This window comes from Salvelinus namaycush, chromosome 12 (genome assembly GCF_016432855.1).
Source record: "Salvelinus namaycush isolate Seneca chromosome 12, SaNama_1.0, whole genome shotgun sequence".
NCBI lineage: Eukaryota > Metazoa > Chordata > Actinopteri > Salmoniformes > Salmonidae > Salvelinus > Salvelinus namaycush.
Window position 1 is genome coordinate 35,604,397 of NC_052318.1, and position 26,793 is coordinate 35,631,189.

General features: G+C 39.6%; 1 protein-coding gene across 1 annotated transcript; it reads right to left on the bottom strand.

Annotated features, from left to right (window-relative positions):
- Positions 1-493: 493 nt before the first annotated feature.
- Positions 494-8,857, bottom strand: eda2r (ectodysplasin A2 receptor). The gene is made up of 9 exons (XM_039004754.1): positions 8,738-8,857; positions 8,051-8,147; positions 5,173-5,351; positions 4,891-4,979; positions 4,367-4,531; positions 4,063-4,164; positions 2,356-2,963; positions 1,942-1,990; positions 494-1,210 (listed from the first exon to the last, which is right to left on the bottom strand). The coding sequence occupies exons 2-9, from the start codon at positions 8,132-8,134 to the stop codon at positions 900-902; spliced, it is 1,587 nt and encodes a 528-aa protein (XP_038860682.1). The 5' UTR covers positions 8,135-8,147; positions 8,738-8,857; the 3' UTR covers positions 494-899.
- Positions 8,858-26,793: the final 17,936 nt, after the last annotated feature.

The window sequence follows — 26,793 nt, forward strand, 5'->3', positions numbered from 1 at the left end:
CATCAGCTTGTTTAGGACCATAATATAGCTGTATTTGACCAGACAGGAAATGCATAGTAACTATGTCATAAACATAATTTCAATTTAAAATAAATCAATATCCTGTCTCCTTCAGATGTACAATTATTGTACTTTTTCTTATTTTTGACTGTGGATTGTGATGTCTTCCGATCAATTTCTTGTAAATTGTATGCTATACTTGTTTTGAAAGTAAATTAACATTGCTGGGAAAAAACAATGTTTCATAACAAAAATATTTGATAATGTTACACAATGTAGATACCTTGCTAAAATTAGGCTTAGTAGAAATGTCAGTAGTGCGGCATTAGTCCTGCTTTTCAATTTTGCCTTGCAGAAATACAGCAACTGGCCCTGGTTTTTGTTGAAATGTGTCTATGACCATATTCTTTATTATGTACAGTAAATGCGATTACTTACTGAAATCATCTGCTCCTGACAAACTACATCATAACAAAATAACCATGAATCTGAATGTAATTTTTTATTTTGTTTATAAAAGTCCAAGACATGTATAAAAAGTAACACTAATATAACTTGATTCATTCAGTAGACAAATTAAGACTGATTGTACAGTACTTAAGCATTTAAAATGTATCTTCTGACAAACTTTTCAAATATGAATGCATCATTTTCCTGCATAGCATTTGCTGCATGACAAAATAATTGAAACGTACAGTGGCTTATATCACATTCACATACACTACATGTGAAACCAGGTAAAAAATTAAATATAATCCATTCAGAATTATAAACAAATATTTACACATCCCCACCCGAGAGTTTGAGCAATTTCGTTGTTCCAGGTAAGTTCTAGTTCAGTAGTACGCATACTGATTGTGTCAGCCCTCTGGGCTGTATTGGCAGAAGTGTTGTTAGTATTAACAGTAAAATGTGCATCCTGTGACCTGGCGCTGAGTCTGGCTCTGCATGGCATATTCACACAGCAGGAGCAGAGTGTCGAGCCGCTGCAGCAGGTAGAACGTGTGGAGCAAGTCAGGTACTGTTAGCAGAGTGCAGGAGGAAAGGTACCGAAAGACATGATCAAACCCGCACAGGCCTTTGAGCAACTCGTGAGGTACGCCCATCTTCAGCGCCACCTGCTGGTAGTTCTGTACTCCTGGGAATGTTGGGTCCAGCTTCAAAGCCAGAGAATCCACCAAGGCCTGTGGCAGCCTGCCTAGATGGACACCTGGACAGAAGATACACAGGCCAATGGGGAAATTATGGCATTAAAAAAGCAGAGCTATGACACAGTACAGATCCCACTGCCCACCTACAACTGTTTAACCTCCCACCAGAGGTGAACTATTCTGTTATGCTGTTTCTACATTCAACATTTGAGAATGTCTCGTGGACAGTGACAGTGTGCAAAATGTATTCTACTATTCTAACTTGCAACAGTAGTTGAGACTCCGACTGAGTTCCAAAATAATTCATACAAATGTATCTGAGAGCCTTCAAAAGGGGTCAGTTGCCCATCCCTGCTATAAAGGGAAAAATGTTCTTCTTGAAAATTTGCCAGTGGTGCCAAGTATGCAGCTAAGTCTCTTGGTACAATGATAGTCTTATTTTTCCATGTGGCCTGTAGAACAGTAAGACAATGTATATTGGACTATACCTCTTGGCCAAGACAAAGGAAAGTTTTAAAACTAGCCAGACTTAATGAAAAACGACTTTTAAAAACTACTCCTGTTAGAAATGGCTACATTAACTTTAAAATCCGGAACCATCCAGAACAAAATTGTGGTTCTGTGAATATGTATCTCTACTGAATCCCTAGCCACAACAACAACAGAACTTCACCTAATACAAATATGTGTATTGTGGTCTTTTGACAATCCCCAATGTTTCATTTAGTTTCTGTTGGATGTGCTCCAGCATTAAAATAGGCTTTAGATAGTCAACTGAAGAATATCCCACCTTGCATGATTCGGATACAGTTCTTCAGCAGGCTCAGTGTTTCTTCCATCTACACATAGAAATATTATGAATACATTGTTGCTTTGTTCAGGGAAACATCCTCTACTAAATGAGTGAAGCTGTAAACTTAATTTGGCACATCTAGCTAATTATGTGTGAAATGACAAGTGTGAAAAATATCTTTAAAGGCATCCAGTATCTTGCCTATCACAACTCATATTTTATGAGATCAGTGTGCGTGCCACACCTTAAATAGTAAAATTAAAGGTGACATTTGCTTATAATATTTGCTGTATGAGCATAAAAGACAGCTAAGTCTAGTGACTGGTTACTCCAACTCTCTACTGCTGAGTAAAAGGTCCTCTGTGTGAGAGGAACAGGTGACACAGCCCTGTCTTTCCTAAGGGTAATTACCGCATTACTGCTGTAGCAGGGTTTATGATGGCTGCTCCAACAGCTGTCAGTTTGCTCCTCTGGGCAGGCAGATGGACTCCCCAGTTGTCTTCCTCCTGACCCATCTCCGGAGGGGCCATCCTTAATCTCGGATATCACAGTAATCCCCAGGCTCACAGAGCTACAGTCTGGGTCTGTGGCACTGTGGAGGGCTGCAGTGCTGTGGAAGTCTAGCTCAGTGCACTCCACTGGTACATGCTGATGGGGAGGGCTATCCTGCAGCTCAGAAGCATCGTAACCCTTACTGCTCTGCAGGGGCAGGAAAAAGGACCCTGCCTCAGACTCCCCAATGTCTACTGGACCCACAGGGGTCTCCATTGTGAGTGAGACATCACTGCTGATTGAGGATGGCTCAGAGGATATCTCAGAGGATATCTGAGAGACCAACCCAGAGGAGCAGTTACTGCAGGTGGAGTTACGCACCAGTGGCTGGGTCTCCAGCAGGTTGATTTGGTCCTGAGTTTTAAGGTCAGGGTTTCGTAGAACGAACCCCAGAGGGACAGTCATGTCCACATTGGACTGCAGTCTGGCCAACGTGTCTGCAGTGGTGGTAGAGTTATCACATGCACCTGTAAGAAGACACGTCATCAGATGGTTACATTAGTACCCCAACAAACCCCTAATGAACCATGGATTCGCAAATGTACTATAATATGAGTCAATTAGGGAATGTTTATCCCATTGTGCTAGTGGAAATTGGCCTATATGGATGAAATAATATGCCATTTAGCAGACGGTTTTATCCAAAGTGACTTACAGTCATGCGTGTATACATTTTACATATGGGTGGTCCCCAGAATCAGTGGTGTAAAGTACTTAAGTAGTACTTTAAAGTATCTTTACTTAAGTCGTTTTTTTTTAGGTATTTGTGCTTTACTTCACTAATTGGGTACTTTTTCCACCACTGCCCGGAATCAAACCCACTACCTTGGCGTTACAAGCACCATGCTCTACCAACTGAGCTACAAGGGACCCATAGAGGCAAATTGAAATGATTTGAACAGAATAACCCACACAGCGCTGTGAAGCAGAGAACCTGAGCTCTGACGTCATGTATAGCATGTTACTGTACAGCCACTGCATTCCAATTTAGGCGCTTATCAATGACAAAATCTGCCATATTCAACACATATACGGGATGACAGGGGCTGTGAGTGGAAAGGGTTAAAGCTCTTATTCATCATGTGTTATGTCTGTTGTAGTAATATATATACTATATACACAAAACATTAAGAACATCTGCTCTTTCCATGACATACAGTAGACTGACCAGGTGAAAGCTATGATCCCTTATTGATGTCACTTGTTAAATCTACTTTAATCAGTGTAGCTGAAGGGGAGGAGACAAGTTGAAGAAGGATTTTTAAGCCTTGAGACAATTGAAACATGGATTGTTTATGTGTGCCATTCATAGGGTGAAAATATTGAAGTGCCATTAAACGGGGTATGGTAATAGGTGCCAGGCGCACTGGTTTGGGTCAAGAACTGCAACGCTGCTGGGTTTTTCCTGTTCAACAGTTTCCCGTGTGCATCAAGAATGGTCCACTACCCAAAGGACATCCAGCCAACTTGACACAACTGAAGGTATTCCTAATGTTTGGTATACTCAGTGTAAATAATGTGCTGTTCAATACATCATGGTGGGTGCTGTTCTACTCTTATAGTTACCCGAGTCCTGGCTTTGCTGCTCCAGATTCAGCGTGACCACGTTCACTGGGGATGCTGCACACTCCATGTCACTCTGACTTGTGCTTTGAGGAGCCAGGCATCCTTTCAGAGAGAGAATATCATTCATGAGCTAGACGAGGCACAGTTTGAGGAGGATTACCTGTACCCTGCATGTTACTATAAAAGCGATTCTAACAAGCACATTGACAGAACCCACATTATTGCAGTTTCATCAGTAGTTGTGTGAACATCTCATGCAACAAACACTTCATTAAATGAGATATGTGTGCAGATCATGAGATACCTTTAAATATTTTCTTTAGTAAGGTATGTCTGAAGTATATAAACAAGGCAGCGGAGAGGAAGATTGTCATGGTAACCAGGGCAAAAGAAATGGTGGTGATGACAGCAGCATTTTGGGCTGGGCCTTCTGGGCTCCAGACTTTTCCCACATCAACTCTTCTGCTTCCTGCAAAATAGAAGGATTGAGGTTGGTGCTGCACAAGGCTGAGCACATGCTTACACACACAGCATTTATTTTATGTTTTACATTTCTGACTTTGATACATTGGCAAATAATGACAGTAACACTATTCTATGAATAGAATATTACAACAGTGTTGTAATTCTTGAATATCTCGTAACCCAAACAATGCATTCTCTACGGCAACAAATCTCAAAATAAAAACATGGGTAATTATGTTTCCAGTACATGGAGGAAATTTCCGAATATAACAGTAGGCTACACAACTGACTCATACAATAATGAGTGGTTCTGAAGTGGTTTTCCTTTCTCAGAGTCCTGGGCCAAGCTTTTCTGAGACTTACGGCTGCACTGCTGCTCAGTGGTGGAGGAGGGACCACACGGCATGCACTCCAATTCCTGCAAGCCATCCATCCGTGTCTTACTGTAGAATCTGCAATTAGATCAAATTAAAGCAGGAAAAAAAGTTGGAAATAGTTGTATTTCAAGTAAACAAGCTAATAAAACTCCAAGTCCACATGTTCTGGATGGAGAGCTTTTATGACTTAAAAGCACAGCTACGTCTTAAGTAAAGATCTGTAGATACTATACGTAAGAATGCAATTAGATAATGTACAGGTACAAACCCTGGCAAGCACTCCCCACAGATAGCATTGCTCTTAGAGGTGCACAGTGACTTCTGGTGCCTGTTTATGCGTTTACACGACTGGCAGAATTTGCAGTTGTGGTAACCTCGGCCCTCTTTATAAGTCTTGACACTACAGGGGATGCAAGAAGCCGACCATCCACTTCCATAACCACAGTCCTGGCGGGAAATAAGAATCAAAATATACAGTGCACATTAGACCTGTTTACAGCTAAGGATTTCACTGAAGTAAATTTGTTAAGATAGTTGCAAAACAGAAATATAAATTAATATGATAATTAGATGTCTAGATTACAAAGTACATGACAGTTTCCCCTTCCAATGACCACATGGGGTTATTTTAGGTCATGGGTAAACCTCCATTGGCAAGCTCTTCCCAGCTAGCAAATTTGGTTCCTTGAAAGTTGTGGGAACGTATGTTTTCAGTTTCACATTGGTTGAGGTAAAGTTAAATGTTTTTAAACGCCCTGAGAACAGAAGTGAACATTTAGCCTGTTCTGGGAATGTTTATTTTGAAGTTTTGAGAGTGTTTTACTCTGGTTCCTTGAACGTTTTATTAACGCTCTGAGAACAGAAATTCTAGGTTATTTTGAGTTTAAAAAAAAAAATCCTTAAAACTTTCACTGAATGTTTCAATAAAACTTTTAATAACACTGCTATCTTATTTTGGGTACACTTTTTTAAACTGTAAGCACAGATAGGACACATGCAAATTAATTTCTTTAGGCATTAATCATGCAAACACATTTCTTTTTTATTATGACAAGGCATCAGTGAGATTCAAACCTATAATCTTCTGTTCTCTATCCATGGAATTAGTCTTAGGCACCACCAGGATGGAGATAGCAAGACATGTTTTTTTACCCTTACAAAGCTGTTCATTTTAGTCTATTCAAACAGACCCCATTTCTGAGGAAACAAGCACTCATTATGATCAGGTGTGGCCAATTTGTGGGCGTGGCCAACACACCTTTACAATCTTAAAATAGAGGATAGAGAGAGTGTTGTTGATAATGTAAATGTTTTTAAATAACATTCTTAGAATGTTCTCTGAACAGTCTGTAATACCTACATGTTTCAAGCAGACCACCATAGTCCCTGTGCCCAAGAACACCAAGGTAACCTGCCTAAATTACTATTGCCCTGTAGCACTCACATCTGTAGCCATGAAATGCTTTGAAAGGCTGGTCATGGCTCACATTAACACTATCATCCCAGACACAATAGACCCACTCCAATTCGCATACCGCCCCAACAGATCCACAAATGACATAACCTCTATTACACTCCACACTACCCTTTCCCACCTGGACAAAAGGAACACCTACGTGAGAATGCTGTTCATTGACTACAGCTCAGCGTTCAACACCATAGCGCCCACAAAGCTCATCAATAAACTAAGGACTAAACACCTTCCTCTGCAACTAGATCCTGGTCTTCCCCAGGTGGGGAGGGTAGGCAACAATACATCCGCCACGCTGACCCTCAACACAGGGGCCCCTCAGTGTTGTGTGCTTAGTCCCCTCCTGTACTCTCTGTTCACCCACGACTGCGTGATCGCGCATGACTCCAACACCATCATTAAGTTTGCCGACGACACAACGGTGGATGGCCTTATCACCTACGATGATCAGACAGCCTATAGGAAGGAGGTCAGACAAAAACTTCTCCCTCAACGTCACCAGGACAAAGGAGCTAATCGTGGACTACAGGAAACGGAGGGCTGTGCACGCCCCCATTCACATCAACAGGGCTGAAGTGTAGCAGGTCGAGAGCTTCAAGTTCCTCAGTGTCTACATCACTAAGGATCTATCATGGTCCAAACACAACAACATAGTCACGAAGAGGGCACGACAACGCCTCTTCCCCCTCAGGAGGCTGAAAAGATTACTCCTTGTATATAGCCTCATTATTGTTGTTTTATTGTGTTACTGTTTTTTGTATTATTATTTTTGCTAATCTTTTCTTTCTTTTTAACTCTGCATTATTGAGAAAGGGCTCGTAAGTAAGCATTTCACGGTAAAGTCTACACCTGTTGTATTCGGTGCATGTGACAAATAAAAAACGATTTGAATATTGCTAAACTTTTTCTTGTGGTTTTTATAGAAAGTTTTCTTAACGTTCTTGAAACAATCTGAGAACATGACTTTAAATGGAACCGTGAGGAAATCTGTAAGAAATGTTACGCTAAAGTACTGCAATTCCCACAGAAGAACATTGTTTCGTAACTTTCTCTGAACTATGAGAACATTCCCAATGTCAAACCTGTTGGAGAACGTTACTAGAACATTAGCAAAATTTAAATTAAATGTAACCATGTTTGAACTTTTAGGAAACGTTCTGTTAAAGTAATGAAATACCAAGTAAATCTAGTTTTGTTGTCAAATTTCTTAATGTGCTGAGAATGTTCCAAAGCCAAGCAACTATCCTACACCATTACCAGAAAGTTGTGGGAAGATTGTATGCAAAAAAAAACATAGTAGAACCACTTTCTCACCAAGCTCTAAGAAAAATATGGTTCTCAGAACGTCATCTTGTAGCTGGGTTAGTAGGCCTGCCAAGTGGACTTGTAAACTTGGAACAAAGTTCTCTCTGCCAGTGGGATTCTTTTAGAGTGAGAGATTGTCACAGACAAACCAAACTCTTTGTGGTTTCATAGTAACGTTAATTACAAATCCCAGTTCTGCAGTAATTTCTGTTGTTGCTCAGATGAGCTGATAGGCTACTAGACATGGCTGCAGTGGAAAGGAGATGAATCAGTGTCTGTGTAGCCAGCACCAGGCCTATCTATATTTTGACCTTCGTAAAAATCCAGTAATTTCTCTTTCAATATTCCTGTATAGTTTTATAATACCCACCTCTGACAGCTCTTGTCCTGGTCCACATTGCAGACAAGGGTGGCAGTCCCCACTCAAGTAGTACTGGGTTTCAGAACAATCCATGACAGCAATGTAACTAAAATAAAAATATGTATAATAGTTTATAGCTCAGTAGTTAGCCCATTTTGAAATCTTTATAATGAACAGTGATTAAAATGGAAACAAAATGCATAGGGTGCTGTTTCTTAGCCACTGCATAGAATATTGAATCAAATATATTGCTTGTGCACATGTTGAACCAATATCCTATCACTTGATGTCACTAAAGAACACAAAAAATGTAGACAACAAAACACAACAAGAGGATATACTGTTACAGGCAAAGGATTTCTAAATCTTAAATCAGATAGAGGATGGATGGAGCCTATGTGTTGTATTGAGGGGTAAAAACCTAAATAATAATATTGAGAAAATATACATGCAGGTTTTAGCATAACTTGTCCTCTACTTTAACTTACAACACTGCTACTAATATTGACGAAGAATTACTAAACTGTTTTATGAAATACCACAAAGCAAAAAAACACTACGGTTGGACAACTCAGACATTAGCAACTGGAAAGATGATTCATGACCAGCAGTGCGCACCGCATTACGAGCCAATAATAATTTCCCACCCTGAGTATCACATCAAATGATTCAAAGTAAAAAAAAACAACGTTTTACCTCAATCCATAAGGTTGGCGAAGATACTTTAGGGCACCTTTTTCTATCGTTTTCACGAGTCTATACTTGTGCACGCTATCGATAGTCTATGCAGTCCCACTTCATCCGATCTGGACATGCCCTGACATGCCTCACGGGCTGCGCGTCTGGTGGCCAAAACCAGCATCAGTGCGCACTAATTAGGTAACTTCTGAAATTGTGCTTGCAATTATCGGATAGGGAATATGGCCCTGTACTTTTGTTATAGTGGTCCTGGATATTGGCTAATTACAGAGAATAAACACATGGTAGTAGACTGACTGTCTGTCTGCCTACAGTAGCATATCTTTCTGTGTAGCCTGCATGTCTATGCCTGCCTGTTATGTCTGTCTGTGTAATAGCAATGTAATAAACTGCAATGTAATAGGCCTATACTAATATGTGTAATAGATATGGATTGTATAGGATAGTAGTTTAATAGGTTGTCTCTGTGTAATCACTTATTTTACACCTGCTACTTTAGTTTACTGTGTATTTAAATAATCAAAAATAATTCAATTAAATTGTTTTTGTGACAACAATTAATACATTTCCATTTTTTATCTCTATTAGAGAATTATGGCAATATTTTTTATTTATTTAGATCTTGTTGACACAGTATGAAAACTAAACCTACAATTTTTAAGATGTACTTTTCAGTAGGATCGAAACTGTTGTGACATAATACCCTTTCCTCATACATTTACAACAAAACACACCAGCATGTAGGCCAATTTGGGACAAAGTGTTTTACCTTCATCCAGAGTAGCCTAAACCTCTGTCAATGTTTGATACTTCTCTCAGTAGTGTACTTTCAATTTGTGCCATCTCCATTGTTTACTACTAAATTCTTCCATGCTGTGCCAGGCTGACCTGATTACTGCTTGTAACATATTATCTTTTTCCAAGCAAAGCACTGTTCAGTCTACATACTTATCATCACAAAGGACAGGGAGTAATCAAACATTAGAGTGTGGGTTGATACATATTACATCAGCTTTCACACAGTTTTCATAAATCCCTCAAACTAACCTTTGGGGTACAGAGAATGCATCAATATCCTCCTATTGTAAGAGGAAATCAAAATGCTCAATCCTCTCATTTTACCTGTAGACTAAATCCTTTATTTTAAAGGTGCCAGACAATGTTGAAATGACTCATATCACATACTGTAGCCCAGTTGATGTTTATCAGTTGTGGAGGGCGATGTGGAGAGGAGCCGAGCAGGTCAGAGTGGTAATGGAGGTGAACTGTGTTGGTGTAATGAGTAATCTTTACTTTAGACCTGAAGACTCCCATCATCTCCTTAGAGCAGCAACTAGGCAGAGCAGTCGGCTTACACAACATTATGTAAGTCAAGTAGATAACCTTCTTTAAATATCGGGGTCTGATTGTTGAATATGCCTTTCATAATCTTTAGTTTTTAGACATATCTTCTCAAGAATGTTATGGGAAGCAAAGTTTTGTTTGTTGCCAATATGTATGTTTTAGCTGTTGGACAGGTGTTGTTATGTTTTGTGAGAACTAGAGAATTCCATTGGACGAGGAAACAGAGGTCATGCACAGACAGTCCACCTCAGACTTAGATGTCATCGTTACAGTTGGAGCAGCCTTCTCTATTCTAGTAGACAGCAAGATAGTGAATTCACTCACATTCATAATCTCAACAATGTGCAGTGAATGTTGTGATGTTGATATTACACTTTCGTGCTCATTGCAACATCATTTTCCTACCATAACATTTTGTCTTTTAAGAATGCAATACACAAATGATGATACATATTCCTCATATGCTGATTGCAATTTAAGTGTGTGAATGTATGCAACTAGTTTGATTATGTAAGTGATGTTACTTTCTACCACTGTATCCTACCATGGAAAGCAGCTCTTACCACTGTTTCAGAGTGTCTGCAATGTCTTCCTTTAACCCAGCCGGGTGACTGGCTCATTCACTGTGCTTCTCCTATTCTGAAGAAGCATTCAGACCAGCTAATAAATGGAGTGGCAGACTTTGTATAGTGTGTGGAATGTTATTTTGTAGCTAATTAGTTTATTTTGGTTTTCAAATATTGCTGTTGTTAATAATAATACGCATTTTTCTTCCCAACTTCAACAATGTTTTAAATAATTTTACTCAAGATTTTAGTGGGGAAAACATTTTCTCAACACACAATGTTCTTTTGGTGTCAGGAAATACTTTAAGACATTATTTCTACAACCCAGACTGTCACCCAGTGCTCACCAACAGGTTTATGTCTAGTCTACTGTCATGTGGTGTTAAGAATGGATTATTTTACTTTGTTTCCCGCCAAAGGACAGGCATTATTTTTGAATATATAAGTAAGTCGATTTCAAAGGATCATTCAAACATGTAGCCATATTTTGCTAAGTCGAGGCTTCTCTATCCAACCATAAACATAAGCAATCAATCAATTGTGGCCATTTTAACGATGCATCATAACGTTGTCTTAGCCACTTGGGAAGGAATCTCGAGTGCTGACAGAAAGCAGCCAGTGGTCTTTCACCTAGTGCTGTGTACTTTAAGAACTGTTTTTTGTTCCAGTGGGAGCTGGCCCTCCGAAGGCCATGAATGACTGCCAAACACAGACAGGCAGACACAGAAATGTGTAAGATAAGAACCCTGACTGAAACATTTAACATCTGCAGCCAAAGGGAAAAAGCTATGTTTTTTTAAAGCACATTTTGTTGCTTGCCCAAGTAACCTCACCAGCTCCCCAGGTGACAGACTATCACTGGTTTATTCTCAGCTCCTCATCACCACAGGAACATCAGCCAATCAGATGGTATATGGGACAGGAAATAGGAATTTTCCAGTGTCCTGATAGTATTTTAACCTGCTAACATGTTTAGTCTTAAGTGGTTTCAAGGGTGTAAACAGATCATTACAGTAATCATCCCATATATTCCGAAGCCTAAACAACTTTCAGAAAATTACCCACAAAATGATTGCAGTTTATACAAGTAAGATAGGATGTGCTATTGTCTGATATACAGTATCAGTCAAAAGTTTGGACACACCTACTCATTCAAGGGTTTTTCTTTATTTTACTATTTCTACATAGTAGAATAATAGTGAAGACTTCAAAACTATGAAATAACACATATGGAGTCATGTAGTAACCAAAAAAGTGTTAAACAAATCAAAATATATTTTATATTTTTCAAAGTAGCCAGTCAGTTATGAACAAATTCTTATTTACAATGACGGCGTACACAGGCCAAACCCGGGCGACGCTGGGCCTATTGTGCGCCGCACTATGGGACTCCCAATCACGGCCGGTTGTGATACAGCCTGGAATCGAACCAGGGTGTCTGTAGTGACACCTCAAGCACTGAGATGCAGTGCCTTAGACCGCTGTGGCACTCGGGGGCTTCATGAAGTAGTCACCTGGAATGCATTTCTGTGCCTTGTTAAAAGTTAATTTGTGGAATTTCTTTCCTGCTTAATGCCTTTGAGACAATCAGTTGTGTTGTGACAAGGTAAGGGTGGTATACAGAAGATAGCCCTATTTGATAAAAGACCAAGTCCATATTATGGCAAGAACAGCTCAAATAAACGACAGTCCATCATTACTTTAAGACATGAAGGTCAGTCAATGCAGAAAATTTCCAGAACTTTGAAAGTTTCTTCAGGTGCAGTCGTAAAATCCACCAAGCGCAATGATGAAACTGTCTCTCGTGAGGACCGCCACAAGAAAGGAAGACCCAGAGTTACCTCTGCTGAAGAGGATAAGTTCATTAGAGTTACCAGCCTCAGAAATTGCAGCCCAAATAAATGCTTCACAGAGTTCAAGTAATAGACACATCTCAACATCAACTGTTCGGAGGAGACTGCGTGAATCAGGCCTTCATGGTCGAATTGCTGCAAAGAATCCACAACTAAAGGACACCAATAATAAGAAGAGACTTGCTTGGGCCAAGAAACACAAGCAATGGACATTAGACCAGTGGAAATCGGTTCCAACGGCCGTGTCTTTGTGAGAGTAGGTGAACAGATGATCTCCGCATGTGTGGTTCCCCACCAGGAAGCATGGAGTAGGAGGTGTGATGGTTTTGGGGTGTTTTGCTGGTGAAACCGTTGTTGATTTATTTAGAATTCAAGGCACAGTTAACCAGTATGGCTACCACAGCATTCTGCAGCGATACGCCATCCCATCTGGTTTGCGCTTAGTGGGTCTATCATTTGTTTTTCAACAGGACAATGACCCAATACACCTCCAGGCTGTGTAAGGGCTATTTGATCAAGAAGGAAAGTGAAGGAGTGCTGCATCAGATGAACTGGCCTCCACAATCATCCGACCTCAACCTAATTGAGATGGTTTCGGGATGAGTTGGACCGCAGAGTGAAGGAAAAGCAGCCAACAAGTGCTCAGCATATGTGCGAACTCCTTCAAGACTGTTGCAAATGCATTCCAGGTGAAGCTGGTTGAGAGAATGCCAAGTGTGCAAAGCTGTCATCAAGGCAAATGGTGGCTACTTTGAAGAATCTAAAATATATTTTGATTTGTTTAACACTTTTTTGGTTACTACATGATTCCATATGTTTTATTTCATAGTTTTGATGCCTTCACTATTATTCTACAATGTAAACTAAATAAACAAAAACCCTTGAATGAGTAGGTATGTCCAAACTTTTGACTAGTACTGTACTTGTCCATCCTTATTACTTTAACAAAGAAAAGATGCCTATGTTGTCTTCGTTTTGGTCAAATGAAGGGCCTTTTAGTGTCTGGACTGTCAGCAGACAGTGCATAATAAAGGGCACAAGTGTCTTTGAAATGTACTATAACAAGACATAGGGGAATTTAACGTTACCCCTGGGTGGATTTATACTCCTTTGTTGCAGCATGCCTGTCACTGCAGAGTTAGTGGTTAATGTTGTACAAATCCATTAAAGATATTGTCTACTTCATTTCTGCTTTTACCACATCAAATCTCTGAGATACTGTATGTGACATACTGTAGATCATCCACTGGCACAGTGAACACTGACCAGAAGCTGTTGATAAATTCTAGTGTTCCATCTGACTGCATCTCCTTTATTCTCATAGGCCCATTGCAGACAATGATTGGCACAAGTGTATTTACACAAAAGGTCCACAGTTCTTACAAACCAGACATGTTTGATGTGGCTTGGCAGGAATAGCCAAAAGTTCAGTAGAATATCAGACTTCTTCATTTTTGAAAGGAGTGGATGGTGGATGGCTACCGTACCGATGATGTTAATATTTAATCTGTGGGTAGCCTCAGAGTATGGCACAACACAACCACAGATTGACACCAGAAAATGCAGGGGGCCCCACTTGGAAAAATGATATTCCCAAGTTAATGTTGTGTGTTCATATTCAGTCAATTTTAGGTCCTGCAGGCTGTCTTGACACATAATAATGTCATGAAAGCACATTCTAATAGTGTAAGAGGTCCTTAGTTGACACTAAAATGTTGTATTCTATACCCATTTGAAGATTAAAAAAGGAGTTAATTTGTTTGATACAATTACAGATTTTCTCAGGTGACCCCATTTCAATTTCAAGCGACCCCATGTTTGGAAACCACTGCTTACAGGAAGGGTGGCAGTAAGCCACTGGTTACTAATAGCTCAATGCACTGCCCTTTAACATTTCACAAACACAAGTTACCTCTGTTGCTGGCGCTGGTGACCTGCAATACCAGAACCAAACTGAAGAGTTCTCAGTAGCCTCCATCATGGGTTGGTGGAGTATATTTTGCCTAAAATAATGGAATTACACTGTACCTGCTTATAACAGGCTGAACTGAGCAAAATCGTTGACGTTCAGCAGAATCCTGCTTATCTTTTAAGAAGTTTATGAAGCCAAGCTTTTAATGATATCAGACAACAAATCCCTTATGGTTCAAGAGTCCTAAAACAAGACGTCCCTTTGCCAAAAGCTACCTGCCAGGTGTTATGCAACATACAATCACAATCCTTTATGAGAGCAGTCACCAGAAATGTGCATTTGTTTATGAAAAGAAACAACAGAAGTTGAGTAGGAAATGACACGTGAGTAATGGTAAGTAAAGTGAATAGTTATGGGGGAAAAAAGAGTAAGGTATCTCAATATCATCAGCTAATAAACTGTAAATACTTGGTAATCTCTTACTAAAAATAGATTGATTAAAATGTTTATCCATATTCAAACATACTAGTGGCTTGTTGACGTTTTGTAAATATGTACAAAGCAGCATCACAGACAGATGTTGGCTTGGAAATTCTACCACACAGTTGGAAAATCCCAAACTAGGTGGAGCTTATTAAAAAGGAGTAGAGTATGGAAGCCTCGTAGTCTTATTATTCACAAACATTAGAATAGAAACAGGGGAAGAAAATACATTTAACGTGAGCTTTCTTCTGTCCTCTTTTTCAATGGTTATGTCTAAATAGCCTACAGGCATTTGGCCAACATCCTCTGTGGATTAGGTTGGATAATGTGGAATGCTGTACATGTATTACAGTATAACTCTGGTTAACTCCAGATAACTCTGAATATCTAGCTGTCACTTACTGAAGCCTGTTTGTTTTATCTTTGATATTTCATAATACGTGAAGCCCTGATATTTTCCAGTAAACCTATTTCAGTGGTACGACTGTATGGAAAAACAATTTATTACTCTGTTCTCTGTTTGTAACCTTGAATTTTGACAATAAAAAAAGAGCGTAATGCTTTAGCCTTGGCATTTCTCCTCTTGGAAACCTTGCCTTTTTCCTCTCTCCCGCTCCCACACATTCACTCCTCTCCCTTCACCCCGTTTCAGCTGGCCAGCCTTACAATGGAGAACAAAAATCACTGACTTACATGAGCAAATACATTACTCTTTTTCCTGTCAGATACATCATACTGAGCTAAATTGAGAGAAGTGAGATGAATCCATAAATACATTTAAAGGGTAAAGAGAGATGGAATTTCCGTTGACACACTGTTTTTGATTAAATGTGTGAATAACAATGTCTTTATAGCCTATTACTGTAGGGATCCACAGAAATCTAGATACTTCGCTGGAGCTGACATTCTAACCAGTGCATAAGAATGCCAGCGGAGCAAGACAAAATGCAATTTAAATTCACTTTTTTACTACAGACAGTAACATATTTTGGATTGGGGAATAGAAAAGCGGTCAGTCTCAATGAGCATTTTTAGAAAGGAGGAAACCAGAGTGCTGTCACCTTATCTTCAATGTGTGAACTGTGCTCCATAGTTCCCATGTTCCACTTGGATAGTTTCAAATATAAAACAACCACTGAAGCGGTGAAGTTTCTAGAAATGTATTTTGCCAATGAGAAAATGGTCTCATGAGGTAAAAAGCACCAGTGATTTCTTTATGGAAATTACCACATTCAGGTCCCTAAATACTATGATGTCAGAATTACCACATTCAGGTCCCTAAATACTATGATGTCAGAATTACCACATTCAGGTCCCTAAATACTATGATGTCAGAATTACCACATTCAGGTCCCTAAATACTATTGTCATGCCCTGGCCATAGAGAGGCTTTTATTCTCTATTTTGGTTAGGCCAGGGTGTGACTAGGGTGGGCATTCTAGTTTCTTTATTTCTATGTTGTTTTCTTTTCTATGTTTTGGCCAGGTATGGTTCTCAATCAGGGACAGCTGTCTATCGTTGTCTCTGATTGGGAATCATACTTAGGCAGCCTTTTTTCCTTTGGTGTTTGTGGGTAGTTGTCTGTGTTAGTGGCCTGTATAGCCCTAGTCAGCTTCACATTCGTTTTTTGTTGTTTCTTGTTTTGTTGGCGACATTTAAAAATATAGGAAAATGTACGTTTACTACGCTGCACCTTGGTCCGGTCATTTCCACCCTGACGACGATCGTGACAACTATGATGTCAGAATTACCACATTCAGGTCCCTAAATACTATGATGTCAGAATTACCACATTCAGGTCCCTAAATACTATGATGTCAGAATTACCACATTCAGGTCTCCCCCCTCACACACACAAACACTTTCAAACTCACCACATACGGTGCTACTAACTATTATCTATCCTGTTAACTAGTCACTTTACCATTACCTATCCAGTATGTATTGTACATACTGTACAGTGCCTTTAGAAAGTATTCTTACCCTTTGACTTATTCCACATTTTGTTGTGTCACAGCCTGAATTCAAAATGTATTAAAATACAGCAATGTGTCATTTACGTACACTACCGTTCAAAAGTTTGGAGTCACATAGAAATGTTCTTGTTTTTGAAAGAAAAGCAAATTTTTTGTTCATTAAAATAACATCAAATTGATCAGAAATACGGTGTAGACATTGTTAATGTTGTAAATTACTATTGTAGCTGGAAACGGCTGATATTTTATGGAATATCTACATAGGCGTACAGAGGCCCATTATCAGCAACCATCACTCCTGTGTTCCAATGGCACGTTGTGTTGGCTAATTGTCACGCGGGACTAGGCGGGACTAGGCGGGTGAGGAAGGAATCAGGCGCAGAGAGTTCCACAGGGAAAAAAGGTGCACTTTAATACGGCACACAAAAAACCACAAGCCCAAACACAGGGAGCGGTTAAATAAATTGGACCACCCAAAACACAGGGTGCAGGTCCAGAACATAAACACCTCTACCTTAACAACACACGTAACACAAAACAATCCCGCACAAAACAAGGGCGGGGACACATACTATAAATAAGGACGCTCATCAAACACATACAACAGGACACAGGTGAAACTAATAAGACACAACCAACAGACAACGAAAAAGGGATCGGTGGCGGCTAGTAGGCCGGTGACGACGACCGCCGAGCACCGCCCGAACAGGCAGGGGAGATGGTGCAGACACCACTATTCTTGAAAATAAGTGGTACTTAGTAATGTGTTGTATTGGATTTGCCCCAAACACAACACTTTGTATTCAGGACAAAACATTAACTGCTTTGCCAAATCTTTTGCAGTATTACTTTAGTGCCATGTTGCAAACAGGATGCATGCTTTGGAATATTTGTATTCTGTCCAAGCTTCCTTCTTTTCACGCTGTCAATTAAGTTAGTATTGTGGAGTACCTACAATGTTGTTGAGCCATCCTCAGCTTTCTCATATCACAGCCATTATACTCTCTAACTGTTTTAAAGTCACCATTGGCTTTATGGGGAAATACCTGTATTGACTGGGTGTATTGATACACCATCCAAAGTGTAATTGATAACTTCAACAATGCTCAAAGGGATATTCAATGTCTACCAATATGTGCCCTTCTTTGCAAGGCATTGGAAAACCTCCCTGGTCTTTGTGGTTGAATCTGTGTTTCAAATTCACTACTCCCACACATACAGATATTTGTATGTGTGGGATGCATAGATGAGGAAGTCATAACAAAATCATGTTAAACACTATTATTGAGAGTGCATGCAACTTATTATGTGACTTGTTAAGCAAATGTTTACTCTTGAACTTTTTTAGGCTTACCATAACATAAGGGGTTGAATACTTATTGACACAAGACATTTCAGCTTTTCATTTTGAATTCATTTGTAAACATTTCGAAAAACATTATTCCACTTTGACATTATGGGGTATTGTGTGTAGGCCAGTGACAAAACAGTCTAAATGTAATCCATTTTAAATTCAGGCTGCAACATAACAAAATGTAGAAAGAGTCCAGTCACTGTAGCTTCCTCAATTAACCATGTTATCTTTACTCTTTATCGTTGTCCGTTATTCACTGCGTATTTATTCCTCGTGTAACTATTTCTAGTTTAAAATCTTTATCTTTAACTCTGCATTGTTGGAAAATGACCATAAAGTAAGCATTTCATTGTTAGTCTACACCTGTTATTTATGAAGCATGTGACAAATAACATTTTATTTGATATTAACTTAACTTCAATGGTCTGTTTCACCTGGGTACTTAAGGGTGAGTATTTGTGGCAAAGTAGCCTATTATAAGTGAATCAAGAAATGGATGAACACCTTTGTCTCCAGTTAAGAGCAATAAATAACAGTTCCCTCCAGAAAAAGGCATCCATTTAGGTGTTAGAGTGACTGAATATTTAGGAAAATAAAAGGTGTTCATTAGTAAGTCAAAATGAAAAGTACAATTTAAGTGAATGTGGGTGTCAAAATAGTGTCAAGTAGGTAGCTAGTGGGCCATTCCACCAATATAGTGCCTTATGTGTAATTTCGTTAAAAATAAATGTATATTTATTTCACTTAATTTTTACATTTTGTCATGAAGAGCACATTCAACTTCACAAAAAAATACCTTTTCCTATTTCAAAAGGTTAAATGGAAGCTTGTTGAGTATATCAGTGAGGGGCGATTGAATGCAAGCTTCACAAAATGTTTTAATTGTTAAAACATTTCTGACCTATCTATCTATTGGTAACAGGATTGACGTGTTATGCTTGACCCGTTTAGTTTACCACCACAAAACACCAGACAATGGCCAAAAATATTAGAAGTAGCTCACCTGCTTTTACCCTATAATTTGACTATTAGATGTTGAATGTTCCTTTTGAAAAAATTATTTAAAAAGGAATAGTTTCACCATATTAAAACGAGACTTCAGTTCATGTAACAGGGTAGACAAATGTAAATGAATCACTAATCCTCAGAAATGACTTTGCGAAGCAACAAAGTAACTAGGGCTTTACAATGATGGTGAAAACTTGAGGAAGTTGTTGGGTTAATGTTTAAAATCTTCCTACAAGTCGGAAAACACTCCCTAACACTTTATCGAGTCTTAATTCATATTAACCATCAGATGTATTGACTTTTCCATGTGGTCTATATTAAAGGGTACTTCCTTTCAATATAATAGGCTTTTAAAATTTGATATTTAGTAACACAATTTCAACTTAACATTTTAAAGGGACACAAAATACACTCTATTCGTGGAACAGCCCTAGTGTAAATCTGGGCATTTTGTTCCCTATTCTAAGTTGGTAAAAACGAATGTACTATTGGTCTAAGTGTGTCCTAAGTATAAATAGAAATAGCTTGATTAGCAACAGAACTTGTGGCTCTGGTGCTGCAATGATAGAATTACAGATATCTCAAACCAATGTCTTGCCACCTGCTTCTTGATTGTACATCTTAGCCATTCACTCTTCAGCTGTGTGGTACAAGAGGAAGAAGGTTGTTGCCTCCAGAGGGTTCCCCTTTAAAAACAGAATTAAAAGTAAACCTAATATATTATCCAGCATGCTACTGGCAGCCTAATGAGCACAGACCTCAGTCACACATATTTGTTAGGAAACTGGACTGTCCCCATAGAGATGTGGTCAGAGAGTAAATGGGAGGGGGTGGGGGGTGGGGTCCAAAATAGGGGAGGGTTGTCAAACTACTACACAAAAACATTCAAAGCTGCGTACATTTTTTATATGAATTGACAAGAACAAATAGGAATTGCTGATAGGCATTAGAGAGGACAGGAGCATCATTGCTCTTATGTAAGAACAGTTGTTTAGAGACAATACAATTATCCTACATAGACTAGCCTACAACACCACAATGCAATGAATAATTGCATTATTGTTTTCAAGTGAGTACAACATTCTACTCCAGGCTGCTGTGAAAACAGCGGCAAAAGCCCAGTGATTTGAATGTTTCATTGATTTGGATCAGTTGTGGGTCTACTCTCGACAGTTTATAAGACCTAGGAAGGCACAGTAGCCTCTGATACTGAATGCGCTGTCTGTTGCAGATCATCATTCTCCCAAGTTGTGGTGTAATCATGTGGCCACATATGCTCCTGACAGGCCCAGTTATTCAGGAAAGATTAACACATGCTCTGCCTCCTCTCCAATCCTAACGGCTATTCCTCGGGCACCTAGAATCGAACGCTTCAATATAGCCTAAATATTTATCATTTATCTAATTAATTACTTTTTATATGTGGCATAAACACAGTCACAATGTTTTAATCTGATTAGGCTACTTCAGTGCTTTACCTGGACCGAAAATAGGTTTTGGTACTCATTTTGGGTGCCAGTACTGTTTATACTTAGGGGCAGGAGCTCCACAATACCTTTGAGCTAATATTCTATAAGAGGAACAAGAGCTCAAGCAGTAGAAGATTTGAGGTGCAGGTACTCAGCTCCAGTGAGCTCCTGCCCAAGTCAAGCACTGGTCTACTTCAAAAGTCTCCTGTAGTAATGTGCAATATTCATCCAAAAATATAATTCCAGCATCCTCAAATTGGCTTGAAATTAACCAGGTTTCCCCTCCAACGTTTTTATCCGAGTAAAGTAGCCGACATGTCTGATAAAAAATGTCACCACATCATGGGAAAGCATGCAGTTCATTCAGCTACAGATGAAATAAGTTGTGCACAGTGATGAGGTTGATGCTCCTTTCAAACAATATCATTCAGCTACAGATGAAATAAGTTGTGCACAGTGATGAGGTTGATGCTCCTTTCAAACAATATCATTCAGCTACAGGTGAAATAAGTTGTGCACAGTGATGAGGTTGATGCTCCTTTCAAACAATATCATTCAGCTACAGATGAAATAAGTTGTGTACAGTGATGAGGTTGATGCTCCTTTCAAACAATATCATTCAGCTACAGATGAAATAAGTTGTGTACAGTGATGAGGTTGATGCTCCTTTCAAACAATATCATTCAGCTACAGATGAAATAAGTTGTGCACAGTGATGAGGTTGATGCTCCTTTCAAACAATATCATTCAGCTACAGATGAAATAAGTTGTGCACAGTGATGAGGTTGATGCTCCTGTCAAACAATATCATTCAGCTACAGATGAAATAAGTTGTGCACAGTGATGAGGTTGATGCTCCTTTCAAACAATATCATTCAGCTACAGATGAAATAAGTTGTGCACAGTGATGAGGTTGATGCTCCTGTCAAACAATATCATTCAGCTACAGATGAAATAAGTTGTGCACAGTGATGAGGTTGATGCTCCTTTCAAACAATATCATTCAGCTACAGATGAAATAAGTTGTGCACAGTGATGAGGTTGATGCTCCTTTCAAACAATATCATTCAGCTACAGATGAAATAAGTTGTGCACAGTGATGAGGTTGATGCTCCTTTCAAACAATATCATTCAGCTACAGATGAAATAAGTTGTGTACAGTGATGAGGTTGATGCTCCTTTCAAACAATATCATTCAGCTACAGATGAAATAAGTTGTGCACAGTGATGAGGTTGATGCTCCTTTCAAACAATATCATTCAGCTACAGATGAAATAAGTTGTGCACAGTGATGAAGTTGATGCTCCTTTCAAACAATATCATTCAGCTACAGATGAAATAAGTTGTGTACAGTGATGAGGTTGATGCTCCTTTCAAACAATATCATTCAGCTACAGATGAAATAAGTTGTGCACAGTGATGAGGTTGATGCTCCTTTCAAACAATATCATTCAGCTACAGATGAAATAAGTTGTGCACAGTGATGAGGTTGATGCTCCTGTCAAACAATATCATTCAGCTACAGATGAAATAAGTTGTGCACAGTGATGAGGTTGATGCTCCTTTCAAACAATATCATTCAGCTACAGATGAAATAAGTTGTGCACAGTGATGAGGTTGATGCTCCTTTCAAACAATATCATTCAGCTACAGATGAAATAAGTTGTGCACAGTGAGGTTGATGCTCCTTTCAAACAATATCGAGGGTCTAATTCTGGTGACACGATGATCGATGCTGGGCTGCCTTTTGACAAATAAAAATACTCTTGCAGTTTTGTCCATAATAATCTTGTCATGTAGTATCTGCAAGATGTTGGCTAGAGAGCACGTGGCAATACCAGAGTGGGCATGTTCGCTATACCTATGCAAAAACAAATGTGACAAAACCATCAGTAGGCCTAGAGTTGAAAATGTGATGGAAACCCATTTAATTTATTTATTTTATTCGTTACATGGGAATGACCTGAAGTTAGTACACATAAAACTATGTATTTACGCACAGACTTTTATCTGCTACAAGTCAATTTGATGTAAACGACTCTGATGGGAAAACGTGCCATTGTTTCCCCTAGCTGGTAATTGCCGGGTATTTGGCTGATAATTTTATTTAAGGCAGTGAAATTAAATTATAGAGGGCCAAATTGTCCAGGAAAGGCTGTCTATCATAGCCCACACCCCAAATTTTCACTTCAGAACCATTCTCTCAAGTCTTGCATACAGGTGTGCCTTGCATGCAAGTGTGCCTGCTTAAAAGAGCAACAGAGGAGCCTTGGCCAAGGTTACCGTTGATTGCGATGATGGAGGCATTTTTCATTAAAGAAAAACAAAAGTTCGAGAAAAACAGTATGCCTATAGTGAAAAGCCTGCAAGGGGAATTTAATATAAGTTTTCATATTGTAGTGGACTAAAATGAGAAGAATGCAGGCTACCTTATTTAGTTTAAGATACTGTAGGTTACAAGTAGGTCTGTCGAAAAATAAACAACATTAGCCTATTTCTGTCATTTGTTGGGTATGGTAGGCACTTGCCTTTGCTGGTAATTGCTGCAATATAGCCTGTACAAAACTTTTGTGAAGGTTTAAACCAGTTCATAACTGCTTTGTTTCATTCTGTTGAGCCATTTTCTTTGGCCAAATTACGTTCCTGTGAGAAACAAGTACAGGGAGTGAATATTTAATAAATAACCGACATGAAACAAAACAAGGACAGCGTCTGGACAGGGGGAACAAAACGACATTAAATGCTAACACCGGGATCAAACTGAGGAATGGACAGATAAAGAGGAGGCAATTAATTAAGTGATGGAGTCCAGGTGAGTCCAATGAAGCGCTGATGCGCGTAACGACGGTGACAAGTGTGCGTAATGATGGGCAGGATGGCACCCTCGAGCGCCAGAGAGGGGGAGCAGGAGCAGGCGTGACAGTTCCAACTGTAATACTGTGTTTGCCTCCTCATATTTTCCCTATAAACAATGGTTTGACATACTTTTGATATTGTTAAGCATTAGCTACTGCAAGCCGAGTGACTTCGACAGTTGAACTTGAGGTGAGGAAGAATGTTTCAGAAATACCAGAGTTACTCCTATAATCTAACAATATAAAGCTAATCTTGACACAAATATTCTGACCGAAAATGTACGAGTTGGCCTCCAGTACATCTATATTTGTGTAGCAGACGCAATAGCCATCTGACAAAGAAATGCATGTTGTGTCGTAGCATGCTGCCAGCATATCTCACTCTCTCTACCTCTCTGGGGCTAGGCCTAAGCTTCTCTCCTTTCGTATAGGCTATATCTTTTTTTAAATATTAAAATCATACAGTAGACACCTAAGCCTATAGGCCTATGCATGATTTTCCCTGATGCATTTAGTGCTCAAATCTCAGACAGCTGAACCGTAAGGTAGACAATTATTGTTTTAGGAAAGTAGCCTAAAAACCAATAAAATAAAAAGACTATAAAGTTTTGCATATGCTACACATCAAAACACAAAGAATAGTATTTTTGTAGTTTGTTATTGGCTGTTAAGGACAAATAAATGTGGCTAATTTTGCCAATATCCCTGCTTTATTAAAATCTTCCCGGTCATGTTGTCCTGCACCAACATTTTTTCTAAAGGAAGCCTTGAAATGTGCATATTGTTTTATGCAGATTCAAGAATATTTGCTTGAAAATCGGACGCCAATTGGATGGAAACCTATAGACACCCTAAAGACTCTGGCAAGTGTGCTAGTTCAGTGTCACTTTGATTATCATGGTTTACCATGGTTCACTAGAAGCCCCAAACATCTAAAGAATAAGCTACAGACTAGGGTTAAATATTTTCTCGGTTTTTACAAATGTTCCATCCCGAGAATAATCACTTTTCTCCCGGGTAACCCAGTATTTCCCACCCAAACTGGAAGTGTCATTCTAAAGCATATAAAGCATTTTATAAACTGGGTGGTTTGAGCCCTGAATTCTGATTGGCTGAAAGCCATATATATCAGACCGTATACCACAGGTATGACAAAACATGTAGTTTTACTGCTCTAACTACCTTGGGAACTAGATTATAATAGCAATAAGGCTCCTCTGAGGTTTGTGAAATATGGCCAATATATCACGGCTAATGGCTGTATCCATGAACTCCGCTTTGCGTCGTGCATAAGTACAGACCTTAGCCGTGGTTTATTGGCCATATAACACACCTCCTCTGGCCTTATTGCTTAAATCATATGTCTGGATTTGATTAGAGCTTTGATCGGCATTAAAATTAAAGTCTGACGCTACCAGAGCCCATGCTCAAAAAAGCCCAAATTATGATATAGGTTATTTCACATTACGCATGACAGAAAAACATAAAAACCCATAGATGTAGCTCTGTAAAAAAATAGATGACCCCCAAAAGCCAGATGGAGATGTGTAAATTAGACATGCATTCAGTCCTTATATTAGTATCATATGCTGATTTTTTTAAATCACCAAAACACTACTTAATTGAATTTCTTCACCATGACCCTTATTTGCATCCTGTAGGTAGGGGTAATGAACTTGTAAAAAAATATATAATTTATATATAAACTCAGCAAAAAAAGAAACTTCCTCTCACTGTCAACTGCCTTCATTTTCAGCAAACTTAACATGTAAATATTTGTATGAAGAAGATTCAACAACTGCGACATAAACTGAACAAGTTCCACAGACATGTGACTAACAGAAATTGAATAATGTGTCCCTGAACAAAGGGGGGGGGGGGGGGGGGTCAAAATCAAACGTAGCAGTCAGTATCTGGTGTGGCCACCAGCAGCATTAAGTACTGCACTGCATCTCCTCCTCATGGACTGCACCAGATTTGCCAGTTCTTGCTGTGAGATGTTACCCCACTCTTCCTCCAAGGCATCTGCAAGTTCCCGGACATTTCTGGGGGGAATGGCCCTAGCCCTCACCCTCCGATCCAACAGGTCCCAGACGTGCTGAGATCCAGTCTCTTCGCTGGCCATGGCAGAACACTGACATTCCTGTCTTGCAGGAAATCACGCACAGAACGAGCAGTATGGCTGGTGGCATTGTCATGCTGGAGGGTCATGTCAGGATGAGCCTGCAGGAAGGGTACCACATGAGGGAGGAGGATGTCTTTCCTGTAACGCACAGCGTTGAGATTGCCTGCAATGACAACACGCTCAGTCCAATGATGCTGTGACACACCGCCCCAGACCATGACGTAACCTCCACCTCCAAATCGATCCTGCTCCAGAGTACAGGCCTCGGTGTAACGCTCATTCCTTCAATGATGAACACAAATCTGACCATCACCCCTGGTGAGACAAAACCGCGACTCGTCAGTGAAGAGCACTTTTTGCCAGTCCTGTCTGGTCCAGCGATGGTGGGTTTGTGCCCATAGGCGACGCTGTTGCCGGTAGTGTCTGGTGAAGACCTGCCTTACAACAAGCCTACAAGCCCTCAGTCCTGCCTCTCTCAGCTTATTGCGGACAGTCTGAACACTGATGGAAGGATTGTGTGTTCCTGGTGTAATTCGGGCAGTTGTTGTTGCCATTCTCTACCTGTCCCGCAGGTGTGATGTTCAGATGTACCGATCCTGTGCAGGTGTTGTTACACGTGTTCTGCCACTGCGAGGACGATCAGCTGTTTGTCCTGTCTCCCTGTAGCGCTGTCTTAGGCATCTGCAGTCCTCATGCCTCCTTGCAGCATACCTAAGGCACATTCACGCAGGGACCCTGGGCATCTTCTTTCTTCTTTTGGTGTTTTTCAGAGTCAGTAGAAAGGCCTCTTTAGTGTCCTAGGTTTTCAGAACTGTGACCTTAATTGCCTGCCGTCTGTAAGCTGTTAGTGTCGTAACGACCGTTCAATAGGTGCATGTTCATTAATTGTTTATGGTTCATTGAACAAGCACGGGAAACAGTGTTTAAACCCATTACAATGAAGACTTGTGAAGTTATTTTGATTTTTACGAATTCTCTTTGAAAGACAGGGTCCTGAAAAAGGGACGTTTCTTTTTTTTGCTGAGTTTATATATATACAGTTGAAGTCGGAAGTGTACATACACTTAGGTTGGAATCATTAAAACTTGTTTTTCAACCACTCCACAAA

Coding starts and splice junctions, on each gene's coding strand:
- eda2r (XM_039004754.1), bottom strand. CDS start 8,134: ATGGATTGTTCTGAAACCCAGTACTACTTGAGTGGGGACTGCCACCCT. Junction 2,964..4,062: donor GCAGCAAAGCCAGGACTCGG/GTAACTATAAGA, acceptor GTCTTCTTACAG/GTGCATGTGATAACTCTACC. Junction 1,211..1,941: donor CTGTATCCGAATCATGCAAG/GTGGGATATTCT, acceptor TCTTCTGTCCAG/GTGTCCATCTAGGCAGGCTG.